This window comes from Hyaena hyaena, unplaced genomic scaffold (genome assembly GCF_003009895.1).
Source record: "Hyaena hyaena isolate Hyena2069 unplaced genomic scaffold, ASM300989v1 scaffold_202, whole genome shotgun sequence".
Lineage (NCBI taxonomy): Eukaryota > Metazoa > Chordata > Mammalia > Carnivora > Hyaenidae > Hyaena > Hyaena hyaena.
Genome location: NW_024080832.1, coordinates 1,051,395 through 1,074,295, shown reverse-complemented (window position 1 = coordinate 1,074,295; position 22,901 = coordinate 1,051,395). Strand labels below are relative to the sequence as shown.

At 53.9% G+C, this 22,901-nt stretch overlaps 1 protein-coding gene across 3 annotated transcripts in view; it reads right to left on the bottom strand.

Annotated features, from left to right (window-relative positions):
* Window positions 1-20,920, bottom strand: part of GRM4 (glutamate metabotropic receptor 4) — a 105,082-nt gene extending 84,162 nt beyond the window's left edge. For all 3 annotated transcript variants that reach the window (XM_039241815.1, XM_039241817.1, XM_039241816.1), the window contains exon 1: window positions 20,402-20,920. In XM_039241815.1, the coding sequence (XP_039097746.1) occupies window positions 20,402-20,920 (519 nt within the window). The remainder of the gene's footprint in view (window positions 1-20,401) is intronic.
* Between the last annotated feature and the right edge of the window lie 1,981 nt (window positions 20,921-22,901).

Below are 22,901 nucleotides of genomic sequence, written 5' to 3'. Positions count from 1 at the left end.
CCTGCATGTATAAGCATGAGTGTGGCCACCCCCATGGGTGAGGACAGCAGGCACAACACAACCACTGCTGAATTATTTATTCCGTACATTGTTAGCGCAGTAGAGAGAGCAACCGTGTCTCCAGGCTTCAATTAAAATATCAAGGCACCCGCACCGTCTGCCCAGCCACATGCCCAGCTCCCACCAAAACTGGCAGGATAGCACCTCCTGGGAAGCCATAAGCGCCCCTAAGGCCAACACTGCTGCCCTCCGTCGCCTCCCCACCAGTCCTGTTTCAGGACCACGGACAGTGCCCCCTCCTCTAGGGCTCAGCTGTGACCTTTAACCTGAGGCTGCCCTGAGACACTTGGCAAAGCTTCCAGGGCTCTAAAATACCATTTAGTAAATCGATGACCTAAAAGAGCCTTTCTAGCTTCCCAAAGCAGCCCTGGAATAAGCCTGGCAGGGTTTTGAGGCGAACTCCCATTCTCTATCAGCTCCCAGCACACTCTGCTACACTTTACAGCACATGGCCGGGAGCTCAAGGCTCCCCCCGGCTCTTCTCCAAGCAACACGATGAACCCTGGGCACCTCACACCACCTCCCTGGGCTCTGTGCTTCTCAGGCAGAAAATGCAAACGACAGGGGCGCCTGGGTGGCTCAGACGGTTAAGCGTCCGACTTTGGCTCAGGTCATGATCTCACGGTTCATGGGTTCGAACCCTGTATCAGGCTCTGTGCTGACAGCTAGCTCAGAGCCTGGAGCCTGTTTCAGATTCTGTATCTCCCTCTCTCTCTGACCCTCCCCTGCTCATGCTGTCTCTCTCATTCTTTCTCAGAAATAAGTAAAACATTTTTTTAAAAAAATGCAAACAACAATGCCCATGTTGCGATCTCCAGGGAGTGTCACAATCCACGGAGAGGGGCTTTGAAAAGGTAAAAATAAGATTCGAACACTGGCCCTACTAGGAGAGGGCTTTAATTTCATTTGAGTGGGTTTCTGCAGCCGAGCCACCCATACCCCAACCTGAAAATCCCTGATTCTGGGGCACAGACTTGGAATGAAGAAAGAAAGAGCTGACGGATCTTCCGAGAACTGGCTGGGTCACAAGCTAACTAGGTCACCCACGAGATTTACTTCAACAACCCCCGGACTAGAATATGAGGCCGAGTGAAATCAAAGTGGGCGAGCTGAAAAAGAGCAAGAAATTGCAAACACATGCCGCCAAGAACTATGGAGCCAGCGCAGGCTTCGGGGAAAGGCAGTGCTGCCTCGCAGACAAGCCTGTGTCCTCACCTGTAGAATTTCCCAGCTGGTCACTTACCTTAGCTAATCTAGGTGAGGCTCTGACAATGCCAGGCACCTAAATTCAACCACGGGTGTCATTAAGCATCTACTATGCTCCTGGCCAGGAGGCAGAGCAGAGAAGAAGTGAGACACAACCCTGCCTTGAAGAGCTGACACCTGAATGACCAGCCTTGTTACCCATCGAGATGGTGGGCGAGGTAGCATTTGAGATGGGCCCAGAAGCCCAGGTGGAGTTTCCAAAGCAAAAAAACATGGTGAGAAGGTATACTCCTTTTGGGAAAATGTTTGGCAGGTGCCTCCTTTTTTTTTTAATGTTTATTTATTTTTGAGAGCGAGAGAGCGAGAGGGAGGGAGACAGAGTGTTAGCAGGGCAGGGGCAGAGAGAGAAGGAAACACAGAATCCGAAACAGGCTCCAAGCTCTAAGTTGTCGGCACAGAGCCCGATGCGGGGCTTGAACTCACAGACTGCGAGATCATAACCTAAGCTGAAGTCAGACGCTTAACGACTGAATCACCTAGGCTCAAGTGCCTCCTTAAGCTAATCATTCATGTAGCTGACAAGCCAGCAATTTGTGTGTGTGTGTGTGTGTGTGTGTGTGTGTGTGCGCGCGTGTTCACATATACACAAAATGAGTGTTTGTGTCCACTAAAAGACATGTATACAAATATCCAGAGTAGTTTTATTCATAATAGCCAATCACCAGCCTCGGCCCAGACGTCCAACAGAAGTGGAATGGATACATCAATTAGGCACTAAGCGCACAATCACACAATGGAGTAGTACAGAGCAATGGAAAAGGGCAAGAGCGATATACTCAACCACATGGATGAATCTCACAGATAACGTGAAAGATGCCAGACACGAAAGACTTACTGTATGCTTCTGTTTATACAAAGCTCAAAGCCAGATGCAAATAATCTATGCTGTTGGAAGCTGGGCTAGTGATTAGCGTTGGGGAAGCAAGGATATTGACTAAGGGAGGCTCGAGGGAACGCTGTAAGGTGCTGTAAATGTTCTCTGTCTCAATGTTCATACATACACACGCACTTATAAATGCTCGTCAAGTAGTACACCTGAAGTCTGTGCACTGTACTATATATGTGTTATACTTTCATTTTTTTTTTTAATGTAGAGGAAAGAAAGGTGGACGAAGGAAGACCAGAAACAGAAACCAGAAGACTGGACCTTGGCAGGCTGAAGGAGGGGAACTGGAGCAGACGTGGCAGCAGCCAGAGGAAGGACTGGGGTGCAGGCAGCCTTGGGGAGTCAGGGGCTTCCACCTCATTCTCCAGGCACCCCCGCCATGCATCCCACCTGTCCACAGCAAATGGAATAGGTGAGGTCATTTCCCCTCCCTGCCAAGCCCGGCCCCCTGCTCAGCCACCACCCTGGATTGCAATCCCTGAGTTTAATTTCGGGAGCACTGGGGGGCTTTCACCCAGGGCAAGAATAAAGTGAAGCCACGGTCTCTCAGCCCCACGCCTATAGTTCAGCTGAGCGTGGCTCTCCAGGGCCTCGGGTCCCACGCCCACGGCAGCACTGAGGACACCTGGCTCTGCCTCCCACGCCCCACCTGTTATGTCCACCTTCCCGTCCGCCCTCTCGGGGAGCTCACCTGAGCACCTGTCTCTCCCAAGATAACCTAGTCCAATTAGGCAGGACCCTCCCACCTCCCGCTTCCCACCACCCAGCACCCAAGCCTTCACTGTCACATCTCCCCACCGAGAGAGTCCGCCGGAAACGCACAGACACGGCGAGGAAGCAGCCCAGAAACCTCACACCCCACCAGCCACCAGAGGGACGTGACATGTAAAAGATGGGGGGTTGCGTAGCCAGTACACACCACGCGTCAGAGACTATTTAAGGATAGTGGAAAATGCTCCCAACCGCAGCCTGGTGGGCAAAAGCTGGCTACGGAACCACATAGATGTTATGGTCGCAACTTCATAAATTATACACAAGAAAGGCTAGAAGGAAATACACAGACGTTTCAAGTTTGTCACTCTGGATGGTGGGATGAGTGGGCAATTTTCATTTGCTTCTTTATGCTCTTCTGTTTTCCTCCAGATCTGCAATGAACACGTTGGCTTTTATAACAACACCAACAGGAAGGAGTGTGGGCCCATAAGCCGCGCTCACACACAGGGGCCCAGGGCTGACGCTCCTGCGCTCCAGGGGCGGGGGGGGCGGGGGAAGAGGGAAGACTGACAAGCTTCCAGCCTGCAAACCGCCTTCACCACCATCCATGGACTCGTACTAAGAGCTGGTGGTCTCAAAGGCCCTGCCCGTGACATCCAGGTGTGTGTAGGGGACGAGCACTGGGCTGGAAGTCTGGGACCCCTTGTTCTAAGCCCAGCTCTGATTCTGACCAGTTAGGTGGCCGCCCACACATTCACTTCTCTGGGCCTCAGTTTCCTCATGTAAAGTCAGGGCATCTGTCCTGACCACTCTGTAGGACTGTCGTGTGGAATGACCAAGAATAACCACGAAAGCTTGTACACTGTCGATGGTTGTGAGTGACCCCTGCCTCCCCATTCCCATTTTTCTCTGGGCCCTAAGGCCGTACCGTGGTTTCCAAGAAATGCTCAGAAGCTGCCTAAGCAAGTGCCTGCAGTCCCCAAAATTACGGGCCATACTTCTACACTGACTCTTAAGCTGTATGTAAAACACACGTATTTCTAATTAAACTGGAAAACCAAACAAAAGCTAAGGAAAAAGCCACTTCCTCCTTCAATGTTACCAAGGACCACTGTGCAAATTGGAGTAAAACCCACTTATTGGATCTCTCACGAAATAGGGGAAAGTTCATTGTCAAATCAAGTACCTGCTGCTGAATTTCCAGGAGGCTCTGTGCCGGATTTCTTTTAGGGACAGAAATTTTTGTTTTCACATTGACATCTCTCTGTTAAAAATACTGTTTGATTCATCCCTCCAGATCCTGTGGGGACCCACAAAAGAAATAGGTGACATAGTCCCTAACCTGAGGGTCTCCTGGTGGGGAGACCAGAGGGAATGAAAGCTCAAGGGCCAGCACTGACTGAGGGGAGTTGGTCCAGGCGGGACTGGTTTGGGCGGGAAGGATCTCAGGGCAGGAGGACATTTGAAGCTGGACATGAAGAACGGGAAAGAAGAGAGTTTTCAATAAGGGAAGCCATATCTCTTTCAAAGAGGGTTTGGTGAATTATGCAAAATTAATATAATAAATATGTACAACGCGCTCCGGGTGACAAGGCTTTTCTCTCATCTCAGTGCGTACCTTGGGGTAGGAGAAAGGAGGCAGCAGATTCCGTGATACTTCAGAGGAAGTATTACATGGAAAATTTACATGGAAAACAAGAACAGTTTCAAGTCTCCCCGCCCCCCCAACCAAAGAAGAGTTTTGAGGCCTCAGGGGAGAAGTGGGGAATCTCCTGCCTCACTGCCCTCAGAAAGTATTCAGCAAAACTGGATCTGGATGCCTTGTGCAGACGGGAAAAATGGGGAGGCAGACAGTCTAAGTGATTTTGCCAAGGGCCTTAGGCTGGTTAGAACAGAAGGGGGGCCCTCCTGGCAGTGGGCAGTGAGAAGTGTTTAAACCAAGATGCGGACGGACAGATGAGCATTACCTGTGGACATGGGACAGAAGAACTCGTTGAGGAGTCAGGAGGGCAAAGGACCAGCCAAATTCCAACCCTGAGCCACCATAGGACCCTCGGAGTCACCACCCCTCAGGGCTGCATCTGTTAAATGGACCCACAAGGCAGTATGGGGCCTAAGACAGCCAACCCCCCTCCCCCGGCTGGCGGGAGGGCAAGGGATTACAAACACACGGGTCCTTAGACCCGGCACTCTGTGGGAATCGCCAGAGACACGCAAGGTGGTCAGTGCACGGAGTGGGCCACTGCAGCTGTGCTCTCAAAGACACAAGGCTGGGTACCACCTAGTGACTGTCACAAGGAGGCTCCAAGCAGGGAGCACTGTGAGCCATACAAAGGATGAGCCCCCAGGGCGCCTGGGTGGCTCAGTCAGTTAAGCGTCTGACTTCGGCTCAGGTCACCGTCTCGCAGTTTATGAATTTGAGCCCGGCACCAGGCTCTGTGCTGACAGCTCAGAACCTGGAACCTGCTTCGGATTCTGTGTCTCCCTCTCTCTCTGCCCCTCCCCTGCTCACTATCTCTCTGTCTCTCTAAAAAAATAAACATTTTAAAAAAACAAAAAACTAAAGACAAGGCCCTTACTGGCTGACGGACAATCCCCAAGGTCACCAAGCAGGCATGTGAAAACCATGGAGAATGTGTGTGTGTACGTACCCCCTCCCCCCGCCCCCCAGATACAGTGATGGTGAATGGTGCCCCTGGGGTTTGTACCTCGACAGCCCCGAGTCCAGGCCAGAGCCCTCTTTGGAAGGTCACACGGGGCACAGTGGCTGCCTCCACGGTAGGGCTGGGGTGTGTCCTTTAGTGTGTTTGAAGGCCCACAGGAATGTACTATGCACTTAAAAAATAATGCTGTAAATAGAAATAATCGTGATAATACTACTAACACTGTAGGCCTAGGGGCTCCAGGTCCCCTGGATAAAAGGCACATTCAGAAGAGAGAAGCATCTTTATTTTTTTTTTAATGTTTGTTTTTTTTTTAATTTCTAGGAGAGAGAGAGAGAGACAGTGTAAGCAGGGGAGGGTCAGAGAGAGAGGGAGTCACAGACTCTGAAACAGGCTCCAGGCTCTGAGCTGGCAGTCAGCACAGAGCCCGACGTGGGGCTCGAACCCACGAACTGTGAGATCATGACCTAAACGAAAGTCGATGCTTAACCGACTAAGCCACCCAGGCGCCCCGAGAGAAGCATCTTTAAAGAAGACCCTCTCAGGCACTTCCACACACAACCCCTTCCCCTCCCGCTCCACCCCCCAAAACACTTGAGTGTGAAGGCGGGACTCAAGGCCAGGAGGGCTCAGCGCAGAGGCTGGGGGCTCCGAGGCCTGATGCTGGAGGAGAGAGAAGGGGTCCTGGTGACTGGCCAAGGCCAGGCCTAGGTGGCCATGGGGGAGGGGGCTACTCTCCCCTCATTAGGTTTGTTGTACTTTCCTGATTGATTTTGTGTCTGTGTCCCCGTGATACTTAGGACCATCTTAGAAACCACTTAAGCAATTTAAAATAATCAAAGTACTTATAAGGCACTTAACATTTCCTCACACTTCAGGCTTCCCATAAACCCCCTTCCAGCTGCAACCTGAGGCCTCAGTCAGGAGCAGCCGCCAGGAGGTAGACTCCTGTGTCACCCCAGGCCTCAGCAGTCCTGAAGCCAGACAGCCACCCCACATGAGCACCAGGCTCGCTTGCTCTCTCTCTCTCTCTCTCTCAACACCATGCCTTTGGCCTCCTGAGTCCCCCCCCCGGAATACCCTCCCCCACTGGCCAGCACAGCCCTCCACCAAACTGTATCCTGGCTGTTGAGTCTCAGCTAGTTGTCCTCCTACAGGAAGCCTTCCCTGACACTCTCCCCCAATCTGGGTCTCGTCTCACTGTCATGGATTTACTGACCGCTTGACTTCCGACAGCAGCACCCTTGGCCCATACACCGGAGAGCTAAAGCATGGCACGGTCTGCACGGAGCAGAGGTCTGTCCTATTTGTTGAGCAGCACGGCGAATCCAAAACTGACATCATAGACAGAGTCGAGGAGGCTCATCACTCCTCTGGAGGACACAAGGGCCCAGTAAGTGCAACCCTGCGCAATCACAGGCGTCTAAAGCACCGAGCCAACCCTGACCGAGTCCTCACCATTACCATCATCCCCATTTTACCGAGGAGGACACCCAGGCTCAGAGAGATCCAGCAGCTCACTCAAAGTTGCACAGCAAGTGAGTGGCAGATCCTGGCAAGGCGCCTCCAAATGCCGGTCCATGAAGCCCCCAGGAGCTCGATGAAACAAGACTTTGCACGCGTAGAGTCCCCTTCGCAGGGCAGCTGGGGAACACTTGTGTTTTGACAAGCCTCAGGGGGCTCCAATGGGGAGGCGGGTTTGGAAAGCAGTGCCCTGCATAACATGTGGAGAGCAACATGGTAGCCTCTGGGAAAGTTCAGGGGGCGTGTTCCCCGCGAGTCTGCAATTCCGCTCCTGAGTGTGACCCACAAGAAAACTCCCCCAAGAACACAAGGAGACACTGGCAAGGATGGTTGGGCAGCACCTGGGCTGAACCAGGAAGACCTTCAGGGAACCTGCCTCTGTGACCCCAACAAATGAACGAGTCGATGCACAGGGTGCCGTTCCAGTGGGGAGCGACGCGGCCAAGAGAAGGAACGGGACAAGCTGAGCAAACACAGCCAGCCGCAGGACACACGATACCATCCAATTTGTAGCAGGCTTAAAGCACACAGTTGCACACAGAACTGTTTTTAAGTGCACGGTAATGAAAAGAACTAAAAACAATCCACACAGGACAGGGTCAGGGCGGGCTCTGAGGAGGAAGGGGAGGGACGCAAGGAGGCTCACACGGGGCCTCTGATTGCATTTGCAATGTTTTCTTCCTTAGCATGAAAACAAATGTTGATACTATTAGGGCAAAAATATCAATATTTGACCAAGCCAGGTGATGGAGTCCAAGACAGTTTATTAGTCTCTATAATCCTCTGGGTGCTTGAAGTTTGGAGGGTAATAAAGTACATGATGCCTTGTGAGAGAGAGAGAATGAGAGAGAGAGACCCTTTCCATCAACCCCACCTAGAAGATGCCACTCATCTTTGATAAAAGGCTTCTTTGTGAAAGCACCTCATACCCCCCATCTCCCCTCAGAACAGACCTGATCCTGGAAGCCACGCCCCTCACACACCTGGCCCCCCCAATCCTAAGCCTCAATGTCCCCCCTGATGGGGGTGGGGGGTCTCCACCCAAATTCATTCCTAAGGGTCCAACTTCACCCTCTTCCTGCTGCTCTGGCGCAGCTCTCAGAGCCTGAACTTGGAGGCAGGCAGGGAGGCAGCCGGCCCTGAACACACACACCCCTGCCCACGGCCCTGAAGGAGGTTAGTGCTGCAGCCTCTCCCCGCCCAAACCACAGCCCCGGGGGATGGATAATGAGCTGAGTGTTGCCTCTCTGCTCCTCAGCCCTGGCCAGAGATGCCCAGACACCCAAGGGCCCTCAGGGCCCCTCTAGGCTCCTGCCCAGCATGCAGGTGGTGCTCAGAGGCTCTCTCCCTCCAGCATATTTCAGCCATAATGAGTTTTAAATTCCCCCTGGGCCCCCCAGATGGCTGGAGAGTGTGCCTCATGCCTCCTGGGTCCTCCCAGGGCGCTTCAGAGTGGCCCCAGGAAAAACGGAAGCCTGGGGAGGGCTCAGGTCCAGGAATGAAGGAAGGAAAGAAAGAGACATGAGAAGAATCCAGCCTCCCCTTCCCACGAGCACAATTTACAACAGCTACTGTTCCTTGAACTGGGCCACGGGCCAGTCACTTTTCATTGTCCCATTTAATACAACGCCCCTACCCATCTTACAGATCTGGAAACTGGGCTCAAAGAGGTTACAGGAACTGCCCAAGGTCACACAGGCAAGAGTGGCAGAGCCAGGACTGGCCCCTTCTGAAGCAGCTTCACACCACTGAGACTGACCTGGCCTCCCCACCTCCTGGGGACGCATGCAGAGCCGGCCCACAGTCATCCCACAGGCCAGGAAAACAGCCGCAAGCAGCACCTGCCCACAGCCAGGCCACTCTTTCAATCAAGGGGAAATTTCTGAAGTTCTGTTGGGGTGGGGAGGGCAATCTGAGAACGGAAAGGGGACCTGGAGTGGTTGGGTGCCCACCACAGAGTGCTCAGCACTGAGACACCAATGGCCCTAATAAAGGTGGGAGGCAAGCAGGTGGCCAGAGTGGCCATGAGGGGTGGGGGGCACACCTGTCCAGAAACACGTGAGCTTGTGGGCCATTCCTACCTCTTGGCCTTGACCATGGATGAGGCCACCCCACATTACCCAGAGAGAGGCCAGGCATAGCCAGAGAGGGTGTAAAAGGGAGCAGCAAGGAGAGAGATGGAGGAGAGAACAGAAGGAGGCAGAGAAAGCCACAGAGTCCCACAGAACAAGGCAGGGGTTGGGGTCTAAGGGTGGCCCTGATTCGCTGCTTCCCTGCCCCCAAAACACGGCTCCAGGGGACCACTCTCCATGGCAGCCCAGGAGCCTGGAGGTGGACCTGCAGCTCATCGCCTCACCCCAGCCCAGGCCCCCAAGTAAGTGGCAAGCGTAAAGGTCAATTGGAATATAAAGCAGAATTTGCCGCCTTTTCATTTCCAACATGTCTGGGTCATAAAAATGTGAGCTTAATAAACTGGGAGGAAATGGAAAAGCACACAGCTCATTTAGGACTAGGCAGGGGGAGGGACCATGAGCTTAACCCTCCACAGAGACAGGGACAGAGACAGGCAGGCGGAGGCCTAGGCCACACCCCTGCCCCAGGCACAGCTCCCTAAGGGTTCAGCAGTTTTCCCATGGCTGACAGGCTCCCTGATGCTGACAGACAGGGCAGGGGGCACAAGGGGGGGGGGGGGGGGGGGGCAAGACCCAGGGGCCCAGCCCAGTTCTGCCTTCAACAAGCCTGTGAACTTCAGGGAGACCCACAAGAGTCACACAAAGGACCCCACGTGCCCCAGGATCACCTCAGCCCCTGACAGGTCAGGAAAGTCTTGGATTTTGAGTCAGAGTTTGAAGGAAGTCTGACTCTGCCCGTCTGGCATCAAGAGGGGGCATTCCAGGAGGAGCCCACGGCCAGGAAAATCCCCCCGAGGCAGCACAGCACAGACTCCGAGAATATGCAGGGTGGAGGCAGACGGCACTACACCAGAGACACCACCAGAAAGGCCACTGGGGCCACGGAAGTACCGCGATGACCTGACCACGGGGAGTAGGCTCAGTGCTCCTTCTGCGGGAGAGGCCATCGGGTAGAGGAGTGAGGCTGGCCCACCTGATCCTATGCCCTCATCTCACCCAAGGTCACAGTGAGCTGCCAGCAGAGCCAAACCTTCGAGGGTCAGGGACCCGCAGCCCTCCCCTGAGTGGAGAGCCAGGGATCACGCAGCGCCACCCACACCTCACCATGAGCGTCTGGAGAGCCCCAGGACCCTCACACCCGGGGGAACTCAGCTACACTCACCAATGGTCCCTCTGCCAGGAGGCAGTGATCTGGCCCTGCACGTGGCCCAGCTGCAGGGCTCAGACCACTCCGCCTCCCCCTGGAGTCCCCCCCCCACCGTGAATGCTCTGCCCCCAGCAATGAGAACTACGGTTTCTGAGCCCTACTGTGCGCACACACCCCAGCTCCTCACTACATCCTCACCCTGAGCGTACACATGATTCTGCCCATTTCACAGATGAGATGAGCAAGGTCCAGCCAGGGTGAGTGATCTGGGGCCAAGATCTGAGCCACCTACCACGTGGCTGCCTCCAAATCCAGTGAGTGCTCTGGGCGGCCCGCCACAACCAGGCACTGCATCCTAGGTGCTGCCCTGAGCACTTTCCATGATTCATTTCTTCTCTACTGTGCCCTATGAGGTGAGTGTCCAGCACTTTACAGACAAGGAAACTGAGGCACAGAGAGGTGCCCCCACCTAATAAATGGCAGAGCAGGGGTTTGAGGACAGGCCATCTGGCCCCGGAGCCCCTGCCTTAACCATCGCATGCTACTGCCTCTTGGGGTTCCCCATCTGGCTGGCCCTGCCTCGCTCCTGTCTCCAGCTCTCCTTCCCCAGGCCGGGGGGCGCTGGGTGGAAGAGGCACAGGGGCCCTGGGTGGAAGGCCAGCAGGGGGAAAGCCGAGGGCAAGAGTGAGCCTCTCCCACAGCCTTCACCATTACACTCCGCCCCCACCCACCCATCACTTCTATGGTTTCACAAGGACTGCTCAGGGACCGTTTGCATATTTAACAAGTGAGGAAACTGAGGTCCTGAGAGGCCCGGTAATTGCCCAAGGTCACCAGACTCCTGCTGACCAGCCGCACACACAACACTCTTTGCAGCAATAAGGGTCAGGATACAGGGTTTGGAACCCCCTTCGTCCCCCTCTCCCATCCCCAGAGCTGTCTTGGTCCTCCCCCTTGAGTTCCTAGGTCAATAAAGAGCAAAGTCCTGCCCCAGGGCCTTTGTACTTGCTGTTCTCTCTACCTAGAACACTCTTTCTCCAGCTATTCATTGGGCAACTCCCTTTGCTCTATGTGAGCTTATGCACAAATATCCCCTCTTCAGTAGAGCCACCCCCAACCACCCTGTCTAAAGCGGCCCCCCTACCCCCACTGGAGAGTATACACTTTACCTGTTCACTGACTGCTTTCCTGCTGTAACGGGGAAGCCCACCAGGGCAAGGCCTTACTCCCTTTTGTTTCCTGCTTTAGAAAGTTGCTCAGAGCGGTCGTTCTCCACCTGGGCTGCACATAGGCATCACCTGGGGAACCCAAGCCCCATCTCAGACCAATTAATCTGAATTCCTGGGGTGGGGCTCAGGTACTAGGAGTCTTTAAAACTCCCTAGGTGCTGGGCACCGAGATGTTCGATGGGGAGTCCGTGAGTGATGAGTGAATTACTTTCTACAGATGGATGAGCTGAGGTCCAGACAGGAGAGTCAGATGTCAGCAGTCGTGAACTTGAGACTCCCCAGGCTCAGCCCCACCTTAGCCCCTCAGCAAAGTTACACACCTTGCCCAGGGGCCCTGTCCGCTCCTACCTGGGCTCCAGGAGCCACCAGGCCTCCCTCCAGGGCATTCTGGGAAGCGGCCCCAGAGGCCCCACTGCCTCCTTTTAATTGAACAATAATGAGGGGTGCCTGGGTGGCTCAGTCGGTTAAGCGGCCAACTTTGGCTCAGGTCATGATCACGGTTCGTGGGTTCGAGCCCCGCGTCGGGCTCTGTGCTGACAGCTCAGAGCCTGGAGCCTGCTTCGGATCCTGTGTCTCCCTCTCTCTCTCTGCCCCTCCCCTGCTCCTGCTCTGTCTCTCTCTGTCTCTCAAAAATAAATAAATATTTAAAAAAATAAAAAATAAAACACAATCATGAGCCCGTTCGCCAATCCCAGTCACCAGAGCCGAACCCGGGCTTCCACCCCCAAACCTCCCCTATTCAGAAACAGGTGTGCAACCCCAGGGTGCACTGGGGCGGCAGCTGGCTTGAGAGGGCTGCACAGTGAGCAGGGGGCTCCCTGGAGAGCCACGTGGGATGGGAATACCAGGCCGATGCAGACCACGCGGTCTGGGGGCCACCCAAGCCTCCCGGCAGGTGTCCTGAGCCTCATCGGCCGGCTGGAGCTCAAGGAATCCGAGGCTCTAGAAAACTCCCTGGGTGACTGCGATGAGCTGCCAGGCCTGAGAACCACTGGAGCAACGTGACCTCTCCCCCAGCAGCCCTGCCCACACCGCCTTTGCATCCCCAGTATGTGTATCGTTGGGGGCACCCCTCCACCGCGGCCAGTAACCAGGAGGTTGGGACAAAGCACAGAGAGCACAGAGGAAGCAGGCAGAGTGGTTGGGAAGGGGGGCTCTGAGCCCCTCCTTGGGGCTGCTGCTGCCTCCCAGTGCCATATCCCCCCCATCTCCCTCCCCTCTCTCGGCAGGCTGCGGCCTGACCCTTCTGTCTTGAGGTCCCCCTTCCCAGACTCTCACCACAGAGGGACCCCTGTGCTTGGGGGAAAGAGGGACGCTGTAAAAGCAAGGGCTGTGTTCTCCTCCCCTGAGAACAGCCCCTGAGAGTCACCCTCAGCAAGACCTACTTCCCACACCTCTTCCCCTCCTTCCCCACCCCTTAGGCAGCCCAGCGCCTCACAAACACTATCAAAACTATTCTACCAAAATCAAAACTGTTCTGGTAACACCCATGTCCCCAAAGCACCTACGAAGTGTTTTGTGCACATCCTCACCTCCGCCAGGGGAGTACCATTGTCCCCATGTTGCAGATAAGTAAACTGAGTCTCAGAAAAGCTGCACAGTGAGCATTAGGCCAGATCTCAAACCAAGTCTATGTGATGGCCAAGAGCTAGGAGAGCAGCGTGGTAAAACGGGCAGGGCCACAGAGTTTGTCTGCTGGCCCCACCACACTAGCTGAGACCTTGAGCAAATGCTTGGCTTCTCGGGACCTCAGCTCTCCACTTGTACAAGGCGGATAAAAATTGTATGCCTCTTTGGGAGGGTCCCTCATTCACCTCCAAATATTTGTTGAGGAAGCTCTGTTGGGACAAATCTCTAGTAATAGCCTAAAATGGTGCATGGGGATACCCTCTAACAGGGAAAAAGGTTTAGGTGAAGGGAATTCCATAAGTCAGAGAAGAGCTGGGGGTGTGTGGGGGGGGTGGAAACACAGCCAGGTGGTCCTGGAGTCACCAAAGTGGGGGACACTGGTGGGCACTGGTTTGACCCAATGGTTAGATGGGCCCAGTGACACTCGACCCCACAGCCACAGGCTTCTGCGGAGCTCTGCAGACGATGGTAACCCTGCTGGTATCATTGGGTTTGGGGACATGGGGACAGCATACTTCACTCTCCATGAGCCCATTTGGCCAAGATTCCTGAGAGCCTACTGTGGGCCTGGCTGGGGGTCCTACAGGTGCGGCTAGCAATCAGCTGGGATCCTGTCTCATCTGCTCAGTCCCCAGGCTGTAGCTCAAGTGTAGCCCTGCACCTGGCTGGCTCGCTCAGTAGAGTGTGCAACTCGATCTCAGGGCTGTGAGTTCGAGCTCCATGTTGGGCATAGAGATTGCTTAAAAAATAAAGTCTTTCTGGGGCGCCTGGGTGGCTCAGTTGGTTAAGCGTCCGACTTAGGCTCGGGTCATGATCTCACAGTTTGTGGGTTTGAGCCCCACGTTGGGCTCTGTGCTGACAGCTAGCTCAGAGCCTGGAGACTGTCTTTGGAGTCTATGTCTCCCTCTCTCTGACCCTCCCCTGCTCATGCTGTCTCTATCTCTCTCTCAAAAATAAACAAAACATTAAAAAATATATAAAGTCTATATATAAAGTCTTTCTTTTAAAAAAAAGTAGTCCTATGGGGCACCTGGATGGCTCAGTCGGTTAAGCATCTGACTTTGGCTCAGATCATGATCTCACAGTTCATGAGTTCAAGCCCCGCGTCAGATGAATCCTGTTTCTCTCTCCCTCTCCCTCTCTCTCTCTGTCTCTCTCTCTGCCCCTTGCTCACTTGTACCCTCTCTCTATCAAAAAATAAAGTAATAAAAATTTTAAAAATAACCCTAGACAATACACAAATGTGGGCCTTGTGTATACCCACAAAACTTCATTTACGGGCACTGAAATTTGAATTTCATACGAGTTTCCTGTGTTGTGATATATTACTCTTTTGACTTGTTTTTCTTCAACCACTTAAAATATCAAGACCATTCTTAGCTCATGGGTCATACAAAAGCAGGTGGTGGGCCAGATTTGGCTCACGGACTGTAGCTTGCTATCTTCTGGTCTAGAGGGGGAAGCCAACGGCAAACAGGAAAACAAGCAAATATTGGCATAAGTACAAACTGTGATGAGTGCCATAAAGGGAAAGATGAGGAAACAATGAGGGAACAAGGCAGAATAACTGCGGGGGGCGGGGGGGAGGCGAGAGCACTTCTCTGAAGGGAGTCCCTTTAAGCTTAAGGTTGAATGAGAAGGATCTAGCCTCACAGAGTCAGGAGAGAGCATTCCATATAGCTCGGACAGCAGGTGCAAAGGCCCTGTGGTGGGGAAAATAGCACAGTGTCATGAAGGACCATAAGGAAAACAGAATGACTGTGTGGAATGCACCCAGGAGAGACAACAAATGTGGTGGGATGCCAAGTAGCACAGAGCTTCTCAGACAGACAAGGGTCTGGAAGTTTGCATTTTAATCTAAAAGCAATAAAAGGTTTAACAAAGGTGAGTGGATTCAATTTGGCTTTTAGAAAGATAGCTCTGGCCACTGAGCAAAAGTCTGGCTGCGGTAGGTCCATTTAGAAGCAGAGCGAAGAAGGGAAGTTTTCTGCAATGGTCTGGGTGAGAGGCCCCAGAGGGCACATTCTGAAAGGAAAGCCCGTAGGGTTTGCTGACAGCAGAAAATGGGTGGTCAAGACTGCTGCCAGGGTTTTGGCCTGGGTGCTGGAAGGATGGAGCGGTCTTCAAGGGAGATGGGCAAGCTGTGGGGGGTGGGAGGGGGGATGGACTCACTTGAAAGCTCCTCCTGGTTGTGCAGTGAAAGCGCTTTGAAGACACAAAGCCACATCCTCAACAGAACATCTTGTGTTATCTAAGCCACAAAGTCTCCCCAGAGGTCCTGGGCCAGGCGCTAAGACGCGGACCAGCCAAGCACCAGGCAGGCAGCCTTCTCCAGAAACAAGCCACAAACGTGTACAGCACTTACGGCCCCACGTGGGTCAAGAGCATCACACAGCCAGCCTGGGGGTGGTGCCCAGAAGGGCTAATATGGCTCTGGCCCAGCCTCTCTTAGGAACCTGGGGCACCTGCCCACCTCCACCCTCTCCCCTGCTGGCCAGTGTCCCCTCCGCCCCCCTTCCTGCCCTCCCCCTTCTGCCCTCCCTCCGCTCCACCCAGCGCCTTCCTCCCGTGGGCCACAGTTGTGACAGTGAAACGCAGCTCGTTATCGGGAAGTTAAGCTGGCTGCTCAGTGTGCAGGAAGGCACACGAGGCCCAGCAGATGGTGGGGCCCCTCCAGGATCGGCCTCAAAGGTCACCGTCTGTCGCTGCCCACCCGCTCCAGCCTCTTCCACACCAATGGAGTCTCTCCTGCTGCTTTCAGGTCCAGCCACAAGCTGTGCAGTGACATTTCCTGTGGGCTGACTGTGTGCCAGGCACCGTGCTAGGCCTTCTCTGGACATTAACTCTTAATTCTCTCACCTGGCCTATGAGACCGTTATCATCCCCATTTGACAAATGAGGAAACACAGAGGCACAAACAAGCTAAACAATCCCCCAAGATGGCAAGGACTGGCCCAGCATCCAAGTTCTCAGTCACCATGCTGGAGAGCCTCCCCTTCTTCAAGCCTCAGCCTTTTTGCCTGCTTTAAATGATGAGGGACTCAAGGCAATGATTTCTAGATCCTTCTAGCTCTTATGAGCCTGGGATGTGAAAACTGCTTTCTTCCAAGGGCACTTAATATGTTCCTTCTCCCCTCAACAATGGCTGCTCTCAAGAAAATATCTTATTGGCTTATTCACGCTATGGTGTAAATGGCCTATATGGTGAGCTAACTCTGGTGGAATGAAGTTTCAAACCGAGGCCTGACTGTCTCCCGAACCTGGGCTGCCCCAACATAGCACTACACAAGCCACATCTCAGGCTTTAGGATGTCTTCCAAAAGGTATTCTTTACACCTATCAATATTCCCTGTCCCAGGAAAAGAGCCAAAATGAGGATAAAGGAAGGGGGTGGGAACAGGAAGTAAGGGATATAAGTTGTCAAGTCAGATACAAGATTTTTCAGAGTCAGGACTTCTGGTCCCCAATGAAGGCCTGGGTCCCACCTCCAACCCAGTTTACTCAGACAGGCGGTCTGGAAGGAGTCAGGCCTGGGAGCTGGGGACCTGCCTTCTGGCTCTGCCCTGTCACTTAACAGGGCTCAGATTCCACATCTAGACGAAGGGGACTTGGCCCTTCTAGCTCCAGTAGCTTGTTTTGCTCACACCCTGGCCCTGACTGCACCCCATTAGCTTTCACCAGGCAGCAAATCATCTCTAGTGTCCCCAAGCCCAGAGCTCTGAACCGTGCACAGGAAATTCACCTCTTAAAGGAAGGGGAGTTATAATCACACACTTTGGTGGAAGCTCCCAGCAGGCCCCACTTACTGGCCTTGGCAGACGGGGGTGCAGTGGTGCCCTTTGAAATAGACACCTGACACAGCAGCTCTCCCCGCCTGGGTGCCCCTCCCTCGTGCTCGCCAGCCTGGGGCCTCTGCTCCCGACCTCCTCCCACCAAAGTTCAACATTTTTGCCTCTGTAAATGGTTTTTAAGTTTCTCACCCAGCCTCTCGTTTCTATCAGTTTAATTATTGAGGAGCCCTCTTGTCGCCGGCCTGGAACATTAACGCCGTTAAAAGGAACCCAGGGAACGCAGACCACAGATGACCGACTTCTCCTGGCTCAGTCCCCATCTCCCTGCCCTGCCCCTCCCTTCCCTTTCCCAACATGCCCCCTCTGTCCCCCATTCCTTCTCTCCTCCCAGGTCTCTACCCACCCCCAGTCCTATCTCTTTCTGAGCAGCCAGGGAGACTCCTGAGCCCCTGCCCCAACCCACTCATCTCTCTGTAATCTGAGGAGGCACAGATAAAACTGAGGCCTCGGCCATGTCCACAGGTGACCAGATGGGCAGACACCAGGGAACATTTGTGAGCCCCTGGCTGGCGATCCACCCTCACCCCACGAGAGACCTTTCCCCAACCTCCCCAACCAGACAGAGAGGGGTTAGCACAGAGATCACAGCACACTCCCGTGTGGGGTAACGGGACCCCAAATATCCATGTTTCCAAGAACATGTTTACCGTTCTTGGAGCCTCTTACCCCGTACCACGTGACACCTCTCCGCTCCTTGGCTCCTCTCTACTTCCCAATAAAGTGGGCACTGGCTCACCCTGGGAGATGGCAGGGAGGCATTCACTGAGGGCATAGCCCCCAGGGCCCGCCCCATCAGGCTGTTTTCTAAAACATCCAGAGTAGGGGTGGCTGGATGGCTCAGTCGGTTGAGCATCTGACTTCAGTTCAGGTCATGATCTCGTGGTCCGCGGGTTCAAACCCCCCAGTCAGGGTCTGTGCTGACAGCTCAGAGCCTGGAGCCTGCTTCGGATTCTGTGTCTCCCTCTCTCTCTGCCCCTCCCCTGCTCATGCTCTGTCTCCCTGTCTCTCAAAAGTAAATAAACATTTTAAAAAGATTAAAACATCCAGGGTCACCAGAAGTGTTTAATAAAGAGCTCCAATCAGGAAACTGCAGCAGCCCCATCTGTGGTCTGGGCTTCCCCAAGGCTGGGAGTCTAGACCCCACCCAGACAGACTGACAACGTGCGTCCGTCCCCTCTGCTGATGGCCAAAGTAGCCTCACCTCTCAGGCCTGGGGCAGGCAGGCTGAAGTGATGACTCAGCTAGCCCGAGCCATCACCATCCATCGTCAGGCCCTGGCCTGAGCAGCTGAGCCCTGCTTCCTTCTCCCCTCTGGGTCTCCACTCCTCAATGCAAAACAGGGCAGGTGGAAGGACTGGACCAGGCTCCCCATCCCCACATCATCTACCAGGAATGACCTCTGGCAGCACAGCCCCCAGGGGTTGTTCTGATTGTCTACTGCAAACTTTCCTTCATCTTAATTTTGCATTCTTCATGTTGCATCCATATGTTTGAAAATTAAGGCGCGCGTGGGTGGCTCAGTCGGTTAAGCATCCGACTTCGGCTCAGGTCATGATCTCCCAGTTCATGGGTTCGAGCCCCACATCGGGCTCTGTGCTGACAGTTAGCTCAGAGCCTGGAGCCTGTTTCAGATTCTATGTCTCCCTCTCTCTCTGACCCTCCTCTGCTCATGCTCTCTCTTGCTCTCTCTCTCTCTCTCTCTGTCTCTCAGAAATAAATACAACATTTTTTAAAAATTAAAAAAAAAAAGAAAAGAAAATTAATATAGTGTTTCCGGATGTGTTTCCATCCAGAGACACTTTCATAAAAACCAATAAGGAAAACCATCAGGTAAAACCAACACTCCAGGAAGAAGGCCCACAGGTGAGGACAGCATAGCACATGGCCCGGCAAAGTTCCAACCCCCACTCCACACCGTGGCGGGACAGCTCCAGCTTCCTTTCTTTACCACCCACCCCACCCCCATTCCCAACATGGTGGCCTTGCACACCATTCACCCCCACTTCTACCCACACTCCCAGAAATGCCCCCAAGTACTGGTGCATCATGGGACTGGGCAAATGAGCACCAGAAAAGGGTCTGGGTGAGAGAGCTCCAGCCTCAGATTTCCCACTCTGCATGGGCTCAGACAGCCTCTCAGCCCACTGTGCCCAACTCTGAGGAGGGAAGGGCCATCTCCAGAGGCTGAGAGCCTAACGCCAGGGAAAAGGAGGGACCCGGCAGCTTCCTCTGGGCTTTCCTTCCTCCTCCTTCCTCACATTTTCTTTCTCTTTCTCTCTCTCTCTGTCTCCCTCTCCCCCCCCCCCACCCCTTACACATACACACAGAGCAAACAAGGCAGGCTCCGAGAGCAGAGCGGCTCATAATTATTGGTAAAATGCTTGTAATGTTTTTCTCTCTACCCGGTAGCTTTCAGTTGTTTTAGCAGCTTAGCGAAGCACTTGGCTCCAATTGAATTGCAAATCAGCAGCTCTTGCCCCAGGAAGAGAGGAAGGGAGGTAGCAAGGAGGGGGCAGGGAAAGATTCCAGAAGGAAAGGGAGAAAGGTGTGCAAGGAAGAAGGGCAGAAGGAAGGAAACCAGCAAGGGAAGCCTAGTTCGGGGCCAAGAGCAACAGAAAGAGAGACCGCCGGCTCCTTCCAGGCCCTCTCTCCATCCCCATCCCTTCTCTGTGGGTTCCATAGCCCAGTGCCCCATCCAAAACATCAAGACACATTTTCTAACCATAATCTTGGGGTGGAGTGGGAGGGCCACACAGGGCTTCCTCAGCTACCAAAAGAAAAACGTATCTTTCTTGGGAATTGCAATTATTTGAAAACAATGTCAAAACAAAAGTCTTGCTTTTTCTCCCTGGCAATCTCCAACATTCGTATTTCCATTCTATCTATCTTTTTTTTTTACTCTATTTACCTTTCTATCGACCTATGTTTCTATGTGTCCATCTGTCTTGTCTTTGTATATATCTGTCCACCTAGCTCCTCCTCCTTTCTGTTGTTCTCTGGCACTTCCTTTTCTCCTCTTGCTTCAGCATTCCCCACGGAGGGGGGCAGTTGATCAAGGCGGCGGGTGCTGTTTCAGCACCATGGTCAGCACCACGGCGCTGGGTCCCTCCCTGACACCTCCGCTCTGACCATAGGACTGCCCCCAGATTCTCATATACTGCTCCCAGGGAAACATACTCTCTTCCCCAGAGTCTAGAAGGGAACAGAAGACAGAAGCTGGCCAGGCCTGGCACCCTGGGTGTGGAGGGTTGGGGCTGTTGGTGGAAGTACACTTCCGGGGCCAATCAGCCGGGCACTAACCTTGAAGAGGCGGAGGATGTTGGCCACCATGATGGAGACCGAGCTCCCTGAAGCACCGATGACACCCACCACACGTTCAGGTTTGGTGATGATGGGTGGGCCGCCACTGCCACAGCGGACCTCCGTGCCATCCTTCTCGATGAGCGCCTGCACAAAGGTCAGCGACTGCTCGAGGGCATGGGTGTCCCTCGAGCAGGTGTCCAGAATGCGGGCGCCCAGCGTGACGTTGGGCAGCAAGTCCGGGTCATTGTTGATGCGGTCCAGGGCAAAAAGCATGGCCTCCAGCCGGTGGATGCCCTTTTCCTTCTTAAGTTCTCCACAGGCCTTGCCCTCTGCGCCCCGGCCGTGCACGGGGAACAGGCCTCCCAGTGTGATGTCCCCATCTATGCGGATGGAATTCATGTGGGGGTGGCTCTTGGGCTTCCCCAGGGAGGAAGGCACCCAGGGGCCATAAAGGCTAAGGAGCAGGCAAAGAGGCAGCCGGGCCCACCACCAGCCCCAGCCTGTCTTCCCAGGCATCTCAGAAATCCCTAGAGACCCATGAATGGCGGGCCCCACTCCTAGCCTTGGCAGGCCCCTGGCCCCACAGCCTGGGTGAGCATGGGCAAGGCAGCCCCCACAAGTCTCTCTGGGGCAGCTTCAGCAGCAGGGTGGCCAAGGGCGGCCAACAGGGTAACCCATGCTGGTGCTCCTCGCCACTCAGGCGGTGCTCAGTTGCCGACACAGGCCATGCCCACGGGTGGCAGGGAGTGGCCGGGGAGCAGCAGAGCTCTAGTCTTGGTCCCCACGTCCTGCAGGCCTGTTCTTGACGGATGAATGTGAAAAGAGGAGAGTGCTCCTAGCTTGACGTATCTTGGCATCAAGGAGAAAGCAGCTCCAATGCTCTCCTCCTACCAACCTTAGAAGGGAGAGAGAAAGAGAGAGAGAGAGAATCAAACAGAAGCCCAATGAAGACATTAGCTATTCTGATCGCTCATCAGGAGCTTGAGAGAAGGAGATGCTGGAGGTTATCAGCACAGGCTCTACAAATCTGAACTTGGTTTTCTTGGAGCTGCTGCTCAACTTTGATTCAAGTGGGAGAGCCTGGGGCAGAAATTAAGTCACGTTTGAAGATTTCTTAAGGCCTGTACCCACTGCCATCAGAAACCCAGGCATCAGAGAGCGCGCTCCCCAGGAACAGCCTGGAACTGGCTTGGGAGGAAGAAAGGTCTTGCTCAACATTCACCCACATGAAGGAGTAGCAAGAAATCAGTTCCACAGGGCCCAACCCCACTTTAGAGATGAGGAAATTGAGGCCCAGAGCAAGAGAGCATGCATTTTGCCCAAGTCACACAGGTAGTGAGAAGCAAAACGCAGGGCAGAAGCCCAGCTTCCCAGCTGCCGGCTCCAGAACCAGAGACACTCAGGCTCCTTGGGGGACTCAGCGACCCAGAAAGCAGGTTCCGGTTCTAGCTTTGGTTCTGGATTCTCCTCCTGATTCAGGCAATGCAAATTTCACATTGCCACCCCAGGCAGAGGGCAACTCCAGGGGCTCCAGACCTCAAGATACAAGCCTCTTTTTCATGTGCTTGGCCTCCCCCCCACACACCCTCTTTCTGATGGTCTTTATCTCTCTCATTTCTCTGCTGCTCCTTCTCTCTCCCCCACTTCCTCCCTCTGAGAGTGGGGCTCAGGTTACAGCCTGAGCTACAGCACATTATTATGATCATTGTCATTATTATTGTTGTTGTGATTAAATATTTATCTGCAAGGGTAGAAGAGAGAACACCAGCTCTTCCTCATTCTCACTGCTAATTTGGGCTAATTTCCCCTGGGGTTCCTTCCTTGGCCCCAGCCTCCCGCTCAAAGCCTCCCTCCCCTCAACTTAGAAGGCCACATGGAGAAGAGCTGGAAGCTGACTCAGGGGTTGGCTGGGGGGCTGACTCCAAGGCCCCCGTCCCAATGGGTTTGTCAAATGAAGACCAGCAAGCCACGTCTATGCCTCAGTTTCCCCAGCCAGTTGAAAGAAGGGCTTGTGTTTGAATCAGGAGGTTTTCCTAGAGATGTGGTCCCTGCATCAAGGCCAAGAGGGGTCTCAGAGCCACCTGTCCCTGCTTGTAATGCCCTCCACAGGGAAATGACCGACTGCTCCAGTTCTGGGGAAAGGAGAGGGGAGAGGAGGGTACAGCACCTAAGAGTCCAGCCTCAACCCCTGGGCTTCTCTGGAAAGTGCCCTCTGGATCCTCACCTCACATCTGACCCCTCATCAAAATGCTCCCTCACCCATTAGCTCCTCCGAGGCCAAGAATACAACTATTAATTCTCATTCTGCAGGTGAACTGATAGTCCAGAGGCATCACATAACTGTCCCAGTCACACAGCAAGACGGGTCAGGACTCAAAGTCAGCACCAGTCATACTGAGAGACCTGGGGAAGCCTGAAAGAAATCTTCCTAACAACCACCCTCACCCATGAAGCTAGGATCCAGTGACCGAGCTCTGGGGGTCCATGCTTTGGAGGA